Source organism: Abramis brama, assembly GCF_963993115.1.
Source record: "Abramis brama genome assembly, chromosome: 2".
NCBI lineage: Eukaryota > Metazoa > Chordata > Actinopteri > Cypriniformes > Leuciscidae > Abramis > Abramis brama.
The window spans coordinates 63,761-76,218 of record NC_139964.1 but is presented as its reverse complement, the minus strand read 5'-3'; the positions used below and the strand labels follow the sequence as shown (position 1 = coordinate 76,218).

General features: G+C 41.2%; 1 protein-coding gene across 1 annotated transcript in view; it reads right to left on the bottom strand.

Annotated features, from left to right (window-relative positions):
* The window catches only part of ears2 (glutamyl-tRNA synthetase 2, mitochondrial), a 31,976-nt gene extending 20,251 nt beyond the window's left edge, over positions 1 to 11,725 (bottom strand). Inside the window, exons 1-2 of the mRNA XM_084097494.1 lie at positions 11,485 to 11,725; positions 9,340 to 9,495 (exon numbers count right to left, since the gene is read on the bottom strand). Coding sequence (XP_083953620.1) covers positions 9,340 to 9,495; positions 11,485 to 11,632 — 304 coding nt within the window. The 5' untranslated portion in view covers positions 11,633 to 11,725. The remainder of the gene's footprint in view (positions 1 to 9,339; positions 9,496 to 11,484) is intronic.
* Positions 11,726 to 12,458: the final 733 nt, after the last annotated feature.

Below are 12,458 nucleotides of genomic sequence, written 5' to 3'. Positions count from 1 at the left end.
GAGTGCAGTGAAGAGTATAGGGAGTGCAGTAAAGAGTATAGTGAGTATAGTGAGTGCAGTGAAGAGTATAGTGAGTGCAGTGCAGTGAAGAGTATAGAGTATAGTGAGTGCAGTGAAGAGTATAGTGTATAGTGAGTGCAGTGAAGAGTATAGTGAGTGCAGTGAAGAGTATAGGGAGTATAGTGAGTGCAGTAAAGAGTATAGTGAGTATAGTGAGTGCAGTGAAGAGTATAGTGAGTGCAGTGCAGTGAAGAGTATAGAGTATAGTGAGTGCAGTGAAGAGTATAGTGTATAGTGAGTGCAGTGAAGAGTATAGTGAGTGCAGTGAAGAGTATAGGGAGTATAGTGAGTGCAGTAAAGAGTATAGGGAGTATAGTGAGTGCAGTGAAGAGTATAGGGAGTATAGTGAGTGCAGTAAAGAGTATAGTGAGTATAGTGAGTGCAGTGAAGAGTATAGTGAGTGCAGTGAAGAGTATAGTGAGTGCAGTGAAGAGTATAGTGAGTGCAGTGAAGAGTATAGTGAGTGCAGTGAAGAGTATAAGGAGTATAGTGAGTGCAGTGAAGGGTATAGTGAGTGCAGTGAAGAGTATATTGAGTGCAGTGAAGAGTATAGTGAGTGCAGTGTAGAGTATAGTGAGTGCAGTGAAGAGTATAAGGAGTATAGTGAGTGCAGTGAAGGGTATAGTGAGTGCAGTGAAGGGTATAGTGAGTGCAGTGAAGAGTATAGGGAGTATAGTGAGTGCATTAAAGAGTATAGTGAGTATAGTGAGTATAGTGAGTGCAGTAAAGAGTATAGTGAGTGCAGTGAAGAGTATAGTGAGTGCAGTGAAGAGTATAGTGAGTGCAGTGAAGAGTATAGTGAGTATAGTGACTGCAGTGAAGAGTATAGTGAGTATAGTGTGTGCAGTGAAGAGTATAGTGAGTGCAGTGAAGAGTATAGAGTATAGTGAGTGCAGTGAAGAGTATAGTGAGTGCAGTGAAGAGTATAGTGAGTGCAGTGCAGTGAAGAGTATAGAGTATAGTGAGTGCAGTGAAGAGTATAGTGAGTATAGTGTGTGCAGTGAAGAGTATAGTGAGTGCCGTGCAGTGAAGAGTATAGAGTATAGTGAGTGCAGTGAAGAGTATAGGGAGTATAGTGAGTGCAGTAAAGAGTATAGTGAGTATAGTGAGTGCAGTGAAGAGTATAGTGAGTGCAGTGAAGAGTATAGTGAGTGCAGTGAAGAGTATAGAGTATAGTGAGTGCAGTAAAGAGTATAGTGAGTGCAGTGAAGAGTATAGAGTATAGTGAGTGCAGTGAAGAGTATAGTGAGTGCAGTAAAGAGTATAGTGAGTATAGTGAGTGCAGTGCAGTGAAGAGTATAGGGAGTATAGTGAGTGCAGTAAAGAGTATAGTGAGTATAGTGAGTGCAGTGAAGAGTATAGTGAGTGCAGTGAAGAGTATAGAGTATAGTGAGTGCAGTGAAGAGTATAGAGTATAGTGAGTGCAGTAAAGAGTATAGTGAGTGCAGTGCAGTGAAGAGTATAGGGAGTATAGTGAGTGCAGTAAAGAGTATAGTGAGTATAGTGAGTGCAGTGAAGAGTATAGTGAGTGCAGTGCAGTGAAGAGTATAGAGTATAGTGAGTGCAGTGAAGAGTATAGTGAGTGCAGTGAAGAGTATAGGGAGTATAGTGAGTGCAGTAAAGAGTATAGTGAGTATAGTGAGTGCAGTGAAGAGTATAGTGAGTGCAGTGAAGAGTATAGTGAGTGCAGTGCAGTGAAGAGTATAGTGAGTGCAGTGAAGAGTATAGTGAGTGCAGTGAAGAGTATAGTGAGTGCAGTGAAGAGTATAAGGAGTATAGTGAGTGCAGTGAAGAGTATAGTGAGTGCAGTGAAGAGTATAGTGAGTATAGTGTGTGCAGTGAAGAGTATAGTGAGTGCAGTGAAGAGTATAGTGAGTGCAGTGAAGAGTATAAGGAGTATAGTGAGTGCAGTGAAGGGTATAGTGAGTGCAGTGAAGAGTATAGTGAGTGCAGTGAAGAGTATAGTGAAGATTATAGTGAGTATAGTGAGTGCAGTGAAGAGTATAGGGAGTATAGTGAGTGCAGTAGGGAGTATAGTGAGTGCAGTAAAGAGTATAGTGAGTGCAGTGAAGAGTATAGGGAGTATAGTGAGTGCAGTGAAGAGTATAGTGAGTGCAGTGAAGAGTATAGTGAGTATAGTGAGTGCAGTGAAGAGTATAGTGAGTGTAGTGAGTATAGTGAGTGCAGTGCAGTGAAGAGTATAGGGAGTATAGTGAGTGCAGTAAAGAGTATAGTGAGTACAGTGAAGAGTATAGGGAGTGCAGTGCAGTGAAGAGTATAGAGTATAGTGAGTGCAGTGAAGAGTATAGTGAGTATAGTGAGTGCAGTGAAGAGTATAGTGAGTGCAGTGAAGAGTATAGTGAGTGCAGTGAAGAGTATAGTGAGTGCAGTGAAGAGTATAGTGAGTGCAGTGAAGAGTATAAGGAGTATAGTGAGTGCAGTGAAGGGTATAGTGAGTGCAGTGAAGAGTATAGGGAGTATAGTGAGTGCATTAAAGAGTATAGTGAGTGCAGTGAAGAGTATAGTGAAGATTATAGTGAGTATAGTGAGTGCAGTGAAGAGTATAGGGAGTGCAGTGAAGAGTATAGGGAGTATAGTGAGTATAGTGAGTGCAGTGCAGTGAAGAGTATAGAGTATAGTGAGTGCAGTGAAGAGTATAGTGAGTGCAGTGAGTGCAGTGAAGAGTATAGTGAGTGCAGTGAAGAGTATAGGGAGTATAGTGAGTGCAGTGAAGAGTATAGGGAGTATAGTGAGTGCAGTGAAGAGTATAGTGAGTGCAGTGAAGAGTATAGTGAGTGCAGTGAAGAGTATAGTGAGTGCAGTGAAGAGTATAGTGAAGATTATAGTGAGTATAGTGAGTGCAGTGAAGAGTATAGGGAGTATAGTGAGTGCAGTAAAGAGTATAGTGAGTGCAGTGAAGAGTATAGTGAGTGCAGTGAAGAGTATAGTGAGTGAAGAGTATAGTGAGTATAGTGAGTGCAGTGAAGAGTATAGTGAGTATAGTGAGTGCAGTGAAGAGTATAGTGAGTGAAGAGTATAGGGAGTATAGTGAGTGCAGTAAAGAGTATAGTGAGTATAGTGAGTGCAGTGAAGAGTATAGTGAGTGCAGTGAAGAGTATAGTGAGTGCAGTGCAGTGAAGAGTATAGAGTATAGTGAGTGCAGTGAAGAGTATAGTGAGTGCAGTGAAGAGTATAGTGAGTGCAGTGAAGAGTATAGTGAGTGCAGTGAAGAGTATAAGGAGTATAGTGAGTGCAGTGAAGGGTATAGTGAGTGCAGTGAAGAGTATAGGGAGTATAGTGAGTGCATTAAAGAGTATAGTGAGTGCAGTGAAGAGTATAGTGAGTATAGTGAGTGCAGTGAAGAGTATAGGGAGTGCAGTGAAGAGTATAGGGAGTATAGTGAGTGCAGTAAAGAGTATAGTGAGTATAGTGAGTGCAGTGCAGTGAAGAGTATAGAGTATAGTGAGTGCAGTGCAGTGAAGAGTATAGTGAGTGCAGTGAAGAGTATAGGGAGTATAGTGAGTGCAGTAAAGAGTATAGTGAGTATAGTGAGTACAGTGAAGAGTATAGGGAGTGCAGTGCAGTGAAGAGTATAGAGTATAGTGAGTGCAGTGAAGAGTATAGTGAGTATAGTGAGTGCAGTGAAGAGTATAGTGAGTGCAGTGAAGAGTATAGTGAGTGCAGTGAAGAGTATAGTGAGTGCAGTGAAGAGTATAAGGAGTATAGTGAGTGCAGTGAAGGGTATAGTGAGTGCAGTGAAGAGTATAGGGAGTATAGTGAGTGCATTAAAGAGTATAGTGAGTGCAGTGAAAAGTATAGTGAAGATTATAGTGAGTATAGTGAGTGCAGTGAAGAGTATAGGGAGTGCAGTGAAGAGTATAGGGAGTATAGTGAGTGCAGTAAAGAGTATATGGATTATAGTGAGTGCAGTGAAGAGTATAGAGTATAGTGAGTGCAGTGAAGAGTATAGTGAGTGCAGTGAGTGCAGTGAAGAGTATAGTGAGTGCAGTGAAGAGTGCAGTGAAGAGTATAGGGAGTATAGTGAGTGCAGTAAAGAGTATAGTGAGTGCAGTGAAGAGTATAGTGAGTGCAGTGAAGAGTATAGTGAGTGAAGAGTATAGTGAGTATAGTGAGTGCAGTGAAGAGTATAGTGAGTATAGTGAGTGCAGTGAAGAGTATAGTGAGTGAAGAGTATAGGGAGTATAGTGAGTGCAGTGAAGAGTATAGTGAGTGCAGTGAATGCAGTGAAGAGTATAGTGAGTGCAGTGCAGTGAAGAGTATAGAGTATAGTGAGTGCAGTGAAGAGTATAGTGAGTATAGTGAGTGCAGTGAAGAGTATAGTGAGTGCAGTGAAGAGTATAGTGAGTGCAGTGAAGAGTATAAGGAGTATTGTGAGTGCAGTGAAGGGTATAGTGAGTGCAGTGAAGAGTATAGGGAGTATAGTGAGTGCATTAAAGAGTATAGTGAGTGCAGTGAAGAGTATAGTGAAGATTATAGTGAGTATAGTGAGTGCAGTGAAGAGTATAGGGAGTGCAGTGAAGAGTATAGGGAGTATAGTGAGTGCAGTAAAGAGTATAGTGAGTATAGTGAGTGCAGTGCAGTGAAGAGTATAGAGTATAGTGAGTGCAGTGAAGAGTATAGTGAGTGCAGTGAGTGCAGTGAAGAGTATAGTGAGTGCAGTGAAGAGTATAGTGAGTGCAGTGAAGAGTATAGGGAGTATAGTGAGTGCAGTGAAGAGTATAGGGAGTATAGTGAGTGCAGTAAAGAGTATAGTGAGTGCAGTGCAGTGAAGAGTATAGAGTATAGTGAGTGCAGTGAAGAGTATAGTGAGTGCAGTGAGTGCAGTGAAGAGTATAGTGAGTGCAGTGAAGAGTATAGTGAGTGCAGTGAAGAGTATAGTGAGTATAGTGAGTGCAGTGAAGAGTATAGTGAGTGCAGTGAAGAGTATAGTGAGTGCAGTGAAGAGTATAAGGAGTATTGTGAGTGCAGTGAAGGGTATAGTGAGTGCAGTGAAGAGTATAGGGAGTATAGTGAGTGCATTAAAGAGTATAGTGAGTGCAGTGAAGAGTATAGTGAAGATTATAGTGAGTATAGTGAGTGCAGTGAAGAGTATAGGGAGTGCAGTGAAGAGTATAGGGAGTATAGTGAGTGCAGTAAAGAGTATAGTGAGTATAGTGAGTGCAGTGCAGTGAAGAGTATAGAGTATAGTGAGTGCAGTGAAGAGTATAGTGAGTGCAGTGAGTGCAGTGAAGAGTATAGTGAGTGCAGTGAAGAGTATAGTGAGTGCAGTGAAGAGTATAGGGAGTATAGTGAGTGCAGTGAAGAGTATAGGGAGTATAGTGAGTGCAGTAAAGAGTATAGTGAGTGCAGTGCAGTGAAGAGTATAGAGTATAGTGAGTGCAGTGAAGAGTATAGTGAGTGCAGTGAGTGCAGTGAAGAGTATAGTGAGTGCAGTGAAGAGTATAGTGAGTGCAGTGAAGAGTATAGGGAGTATAGTGAGTGCAGTAAAGAGTATAGTGAGTGCAGTGAAAAGTATAGAGAGTGCAGTGAAGAGTATAGTGAGTGCAGTGAAGAGTATAGTGAGTGCAGTGAAGAGTATAGTGAGTGCAGTGAAGAGTATAGTGAGTGAAGAGTATAGTGAGTATAGTGAGTGCAGTGAAGAGTATAGTGAGTGCAGTAGTGTTGTTTTTGGCGGCCTGTTTTAATTTTAGTTTTAGTCTAGTCTTTGTGTCAGGCTGTCATTTTAGTTTTTATTAGTTTTAGTCACATTCATACTCTTTTTAGTCTAGTCAAGTTTTAGTCGACGAAAACTGATGACATTTTAGTCTAGTTTTAGTCAACGAAAACTGATGACATTTTAGTCTAGTTTTAGTCGACGAAAACTGATGACATTTTAGTCTAGTTTTAGTCAATGAAAATTGTATTTTAGTCTCTTTTTAGTAATGCGATTCTATTTAACCCAGTCAATATAGAATTTCAAACAAGGCTATCTTATTATAGGCTATTTAGTAGGCCTATATTTAGGGCTGTGACGGTGGCAGGTTTTTTTTTACCACCGCGGGGGTTATTAAAAAAAAAACCTTGTTTTATATTTCCACACAAAGACGCGTGATACACTCTGCGCTTTGAGAGGGATGTGGGACAAGAGCAGGAAAACACGAAGATATCGATCTCTTTATGATATCTTCGTGTTTTCTACTTGATGTAAATTGGTTTGAAGAGCGAATTTTATCCTCCACAAGGGCGAGATATTTAGGCTGTGTTTGAGATTGCGCTGCCAGAGAAAGTGAAACTAAAAATCACCCACACGTGTCAAACGCGCTTTACAACTAAACTCGCGCCCAATGTCTAATATAACAAGCACAAACTGTGTTAAAAAGAATTTGACATGCAAGTACAAATGTAGGCTATCTGTCCTACAGCGTTTTTCTACTTTACCACAGTAAAGAATACGAATATAATAGGCCTAATTAAAAGCGAACCAAGAAACGTTTATAATACCTTTAGAAAATGGGTGAGACGTGACGTGAGTGAAGATTTGGGAAAAGAAACAAGAGATTCCATGCAGGGATGAGTCACGATTTTTGGATATTCGATTAGTTTATTTAATTATAAAATACCGAATAGGTTGTGCGATTATATCTACTCTAAAATAAAATCTCCATGTTCTGGCGCTGATGCGGTGACGTGTTCATGTAACAAGAGACGCTGCCAATAACGCACATAACAGCTGTCACAAAGAACCAGCAAAAGTAATGATTATGAATGTGTCAAATATATCAATGAGACATTTTAATAGAATAACTAATGGAGTAATATATGGTTAAATTCGCTGATAATCGGGTGACCAGATCGCAATCCAGAATTTAAAGCCGACAAAGCTATGGGTTCACGCACAACTCTCTCATTCGTCGTGACGTTACATTTCGTCTCATCTCGTTTTGGTCAACGAAAATGAAGAGACATTTTAGCATAGTTTTTATTTTTTAAACCACATTTAGTCTCGTTTTTATTCGTCAACGATATTGCATTATACATGTATTTTAGTCATCGTCACATGACCATGCATTTACGTCTAGTCTCGTCTCGTTTTCGTCAGGTGATAACGGTTCGTTGACGACAATATTTCGTCATAATTTTCGTTGACGAAAGCAACACTAGAGTGCAGTGAAGAGTATAGTGAGTATAGTGTGTGCAGTGAAGGGTATAGTGAGTGCAGTGAAGGGTATAGTGAGTGCAGTGAAGAGTATAGTGAGTGCAGTAAAGAGTATAGTGAGTGCAGTAAAGAGTATAGTGAGTGCAGTGAAGAGTATAGAGTATAGTGAGTGCAGTGAAGAGTATAGTGAAGAGTATAGTGAGTGCAGTGAAGAGTATAGTGAGTGCAGTGAAGAGTATAGTGAGTGCAGTGAAGAGTATAGTGAGTGCAGTGAAGAGTATAGGGAGTATAGTGAGTGCAGTAAAGAGTATAGTGAGTATAGTGTGTGCAGTGAAGGGTATAGTGAGTGCAGTGAAGGGTATAGTGAGTGCAGTGAAGAGTATAGTGAGTGCAGTAAAGAGTATAGTGAGTGCAGTAAAGAGTATAGTGAGTGCAGTGAAGAGTATAGAGTATAGTGAGTGCAGTGAAGAGTATAGTGAAGAGTATAGTGAGTGCAGTGAAGAGTATAGTGAGTGCAGTGAAGAGTATAGTGAGTGCAGTGAAGAGTATAGTGAGTGCAGTGAAGAGTATAGTGAGTGCAGTGAAGAGTATAGGGAGTATAGTGAGTGCAGTAAAGAGTATAGTGAGTATAGTGTGTGCAGTGAAGGGTATAGTGAGTGCAGTGAAGGGTATAGTGAGTGCAGTGAAGAGTATAGTGAGTGCAGTAAAGAGTATAGTGAGTGCAGTAAAGAGTATAGTGAGTGCAGTGAAGAGTATAGAGTATAGTGAGTGCAGTGAAGAGTATAGTGAAGAGTATAGTGAGTGCAGTGAAGAGTATAGTGAGTGCAGTGAAGAGTATAGTGAGTGCAGTGAAGAGTATAGTGAGTGCAGTGAAGAGTATAGTGAGTGCAGTGAAGAGTATAGTGAGTATAGTGAGTGCAGTGAGTGCAGTGAAGAGTATAGTGAGTGCAGTGAAGAGTATAGTGAGTGCAGTGAGTGCAGTGAAGAGTATAGTGAGTGCAGTGAAGAGTATAGTGAGTGCAGTGAAGAGTATAGAGTATAGTGAGTGCAGTGAAGAGTATAGTGAGTGCAGTGAAGAGTATAGTGAGTGCAGTGAAGAGTATAGGGAGTATAGTGAGTGCAGTGAAGAGTATAGGGAGTATAGTGAGTGCAGTGAAGAGTATAGTGAGTATAGTGAGTGCAGTGAAGAGTATAGTGAGTATAGTGAGTGCAGTGAAGAGTATAGTGAGTGCAGTGAAGAGTATAGTGAGTGCAGTGAAGAGTATAGTGAGTGCAGTGAAGAGTATAGTGAGTGCAGTGAAGAGTATAGTGAGTATAGTGTGTGCAGTGAAGAGTATAGGGAGTATAGTGAGTGCAGTAAAGAGTATAGTGAGTGCAGTGAAGAGTATAGGGAGTATAGTGGGTGCAGTAAAGAGTATAGTGAGTGCAGTGAAGAGTATAGTGAGTGCAGTGAGTGCAGTGAAGAGTATAGTGAGTGCAGTGAGTGCAGTGAAGAGTATAGTGAGTGCAGTGAAGAGTGCAGTGAGTGCAGTGAAGAGTATAGTGAGTGCAGTGAAGAGTATAGTGAGTGCAGTGAAGAGTATAGAGTATAGTGAGTGCAGTGAAGAGTATAGTGAGTGCAGTGAAGAGTATAGTGAGTGCAGTGAAGAGTATAGGGAGTATAGTGAGTGCAGTGAAGAGTATAGTGAGTATAGTGAGTGCAGTGAAGAGTATAGTGAGTATAGTGAGTGCAGTGAAGAGTATAGTGAGTGCAGTGAAGAGTATAGTGAGTGCAGTGAAGAGTATAGTGAGTGCAGTGAAGAGTATAGTGAGTGCAGTGAAGAGTATAGTGAGTGCAGTGAAGAGTATAGTGAGTATAGTGTGTGCAGTGAAGAGTATAGGGAGTATAGTGAGTGCAGTAAAGAGTATAGTGAGTGCAGTGAAGAGTATAGGGAGTATAGTGGGTGCAGTAAAGAGTATAGTGAGTGCAGTGAAGAGTATAGTGAGTGCAGTGAGTGCAGTGAAGAGTATAGTGAGTGCAGTGAGTGCAGTGAAGAGTATAGTGAGTGCAGTGAAGAGTGCAGTGAGTGCAGTGAAGAGTATAAGGAGTATAGTGAGTGCAGTGAAGAGTATAGGGAGTATACCTGCCCACTCCAGCATGTCCTCGATGGCGTCCGCGGCTCCGGGCACCAGGCGATCGCGGTCCGTGTCCTCGAGCCGCAGGATGAACGTGCCGCGCCGCTGCTTCGCGAACAGGTAATTATACAGAGCCGTGCGGAGACCCCCGAGGTGAAGAAACCCTGAAGTAGAGTTAAACAGGCTTCAACAACAGGTTTATCTCACTCTGTCGCTGTCTCTTTCACTCCATCACAGTCTATCTCACTCTCTATCACAGTCTCTCAAACCCTGAACGATAACAGGCTTCAACAACGAACTGCAGGTCTACCTCACTCTTTCACAGTCTCTCTCACAGTCAATATCTCATTCTCTCACAGTCTCTCTCACTCACTCACAGTCTCTATCTCACTTTATCAGTCTTTCTCACTCTCTCACAGTCTACCTCACTCTATCAGTCTCTCTCACTCGCTCAGTCTATCTCACTTTATCAGTCTTTCTCACTCTCACAGTCTACCTCACTCTATCAGTCTCTCTCACTCTCTCACAGTCAATATCTCACTCTCTCACAGTCTCTCTCACTCGCTCAGTCTCTCTCACTTTATCAGTCTCTCACTCTCTCACAGTCTACCTCACTCTATCAGTCTCTCTCACTTTATCAGTCTTTCTCACTCTCTCACAGTCAATCTCACTCTATCACAGTCAATCTCACTCTCTCACAGTCTACCTCACTTTATCAGTCTTTCTCACTCTCACAGTCTACCTCACTCTATCAGTCTCTCTCACTTTATCAGTCTCTCACTCTCTCACAGTCTACCTCACTCTATCAGTCTCTCTCACTTTATCAGTCTTTCTCACTCTCTCACAGTCAATCTCACTCTCTCACAGTCAATCTCACTCTATCACAGTCAATCTCACTCTCTCACAGTCTACCTCACTTTATCAGTCTTTCTCACTCTCTCACAGTCTACCTCACTCTATCAGTCTCTCTCACTTTATCAGTCTTTCTCACTCTCTCACAGTCTACCTCACTCTATCACAGTCAATCTCACTCCCTCACAGTCTACCTCACTCTATCAATTCAATTCAATTCAATTCAATAAAGCTTTATTGGCATGACAAAAATACATTTGTATTGCCAAAGCATCAAAACAGCATAGAAGATGATTTTGAACATTTAGTACAAAAATAATAATAATAATTCAATTAAATAAAAATAATAAATAAAAATAAGAAAAAAATAGTAGAACAGTTTATGAACATTTCAAAATTCTGTGAACAATTTAGAATTCAGTGTGTAAGTGTTTGTGTGTTTGTTCTGTGTACAAGTGTGTGTGTGTGTGTGTGTGTGTGTGTGTGAGTGTGAGCGCATCACTGAATAGTCGTCAACTCTCTCTTTTTGTGACAGGCATCGATGTATCTTGCCGCTAGTGTCATACAATCTCTTTTTTCACCTAATAGGTGTTGAAATTGTGTTTTGTTGTTCAATTTTAGGAAGTTAGGGCAAAGTATTTCAAATTGTGTGTAAAAAGTCCCTCTAATGTCCTCATAGTTGGGACAGCTGGAGAGAAAGTGTTGCTCTGTCTCCACCTCTCCCTGGGCACAGTACGGGCAGAGGCGTCTCTCTCTGGGCAGCCAGCTCTGCCTGTATCTCTCTCTCACACACACACACACACACACACACACACACACACACACACACACACACACACACACACAGAGTTCTGTCTGTATCTGCCCGTCTCCACAGTCAGGCTGTGGTTGCTCAGTCTGTACCTCGTCAGTCTTCTTCTGAGTGTGCAGTCCTTCACTGCACTCAGGTATTCTGCGGTTGTGTAGTCTCTGTTTAGGGCCAAATAACATTCTAGTTTGCTTTGTTTTTGTGTTGTTTGAGTCCAGTAGGTCAGGTAATGCTCTCGCTGTGCTTTTATAATGTGGTTGGGCCGGATTGTGTGGATGAGGGTGTCAGTGTCCTGAGGCTGGTCTATCACAGTCTCTCTCTCACACAGTCTCCCTCACTCTATCAGTCTCTCTCACTCTATCACAGTCTCTATCTAACTTTATTACAGTCTTTCTCACTCTCTCACAGTCTCTCAGCCTGTCCATGTTTATTCGCCTCTATCTGTGTTCATATGATATTCTGCTTATGATATGATATTTGTGGTGTGTTTCACCTGTGGGACTGGGAGCGAATCTCACGCGCACCTCGGGCTGTCTCGTGCACACGCCTCTGCTCGCGCCGGGCAGTCTCGTGCACACGACTCTGCACGCGCCGCTTCTCCTCCAGAACACATAGAACATGTTTATATCCAGAACAAACATGTTTACAAGTTTTTCTCAGTCAAATAGCGGAGAAAGCGCGTGACCTCATCCATCACTCTGTTGTTGTTCTTCTTCCTTGGTGTTTTAAGGCAGTTGGCATCCAGTGAGTTGCATTACTGCCACCTGCTGTCTATTAGCTTGTCATCACTTCATACTTATATTCGTCTTTCCAGTCCAGTCCTCCTTAAAACGAAACAAATATTTCCTCCCTTGTTTACTATTTCCGCATTCTAATATTATTATTTTTTTACATTAGGCTAACCTATCCTATATCAATTTCTTGTAAATTATGTTTTAACTCTTGTCTTTCTTGTGTAAATGTCCTGCATGAAAGTGTGCCTAACTGTTTCATCACTTTGACGAATACGAAGAGTTACAGTTAACTTACAGTAGTCTTTTCATTACAACCTGTTCTTTCCTTTTATTGTCATCTCTCTTATAATGCTACTTTATTCTGAATCATGTCAATCTTCCTACTTTCATGATCCCTTGATGTTAGTCACGTTTTATCATGACACACGCTGTGATTTATTCCAAAGTGATTCGGGCATATATAATGCATTTAACGTTAAATAATCTAAATGTTGACTTTCAAAAGTAGGCGCGCTAAGAAGGCTATTCTCTGTATTCTGGTTCATTTTTGGTGAGAGCCAGAAAGATCTAGAGACCGAGACGCGCTAAAGCAGCGCATCATGTTGTTTTATTTATTTTTCAATGGCATTATATGTTGTAGTCATTTTGAATGTACACAAATAAAAATTTACATTTTAATGTTTCGAATGATGTCATATTATCTGTATGACTATAAATAACAGAGTATTAAGTT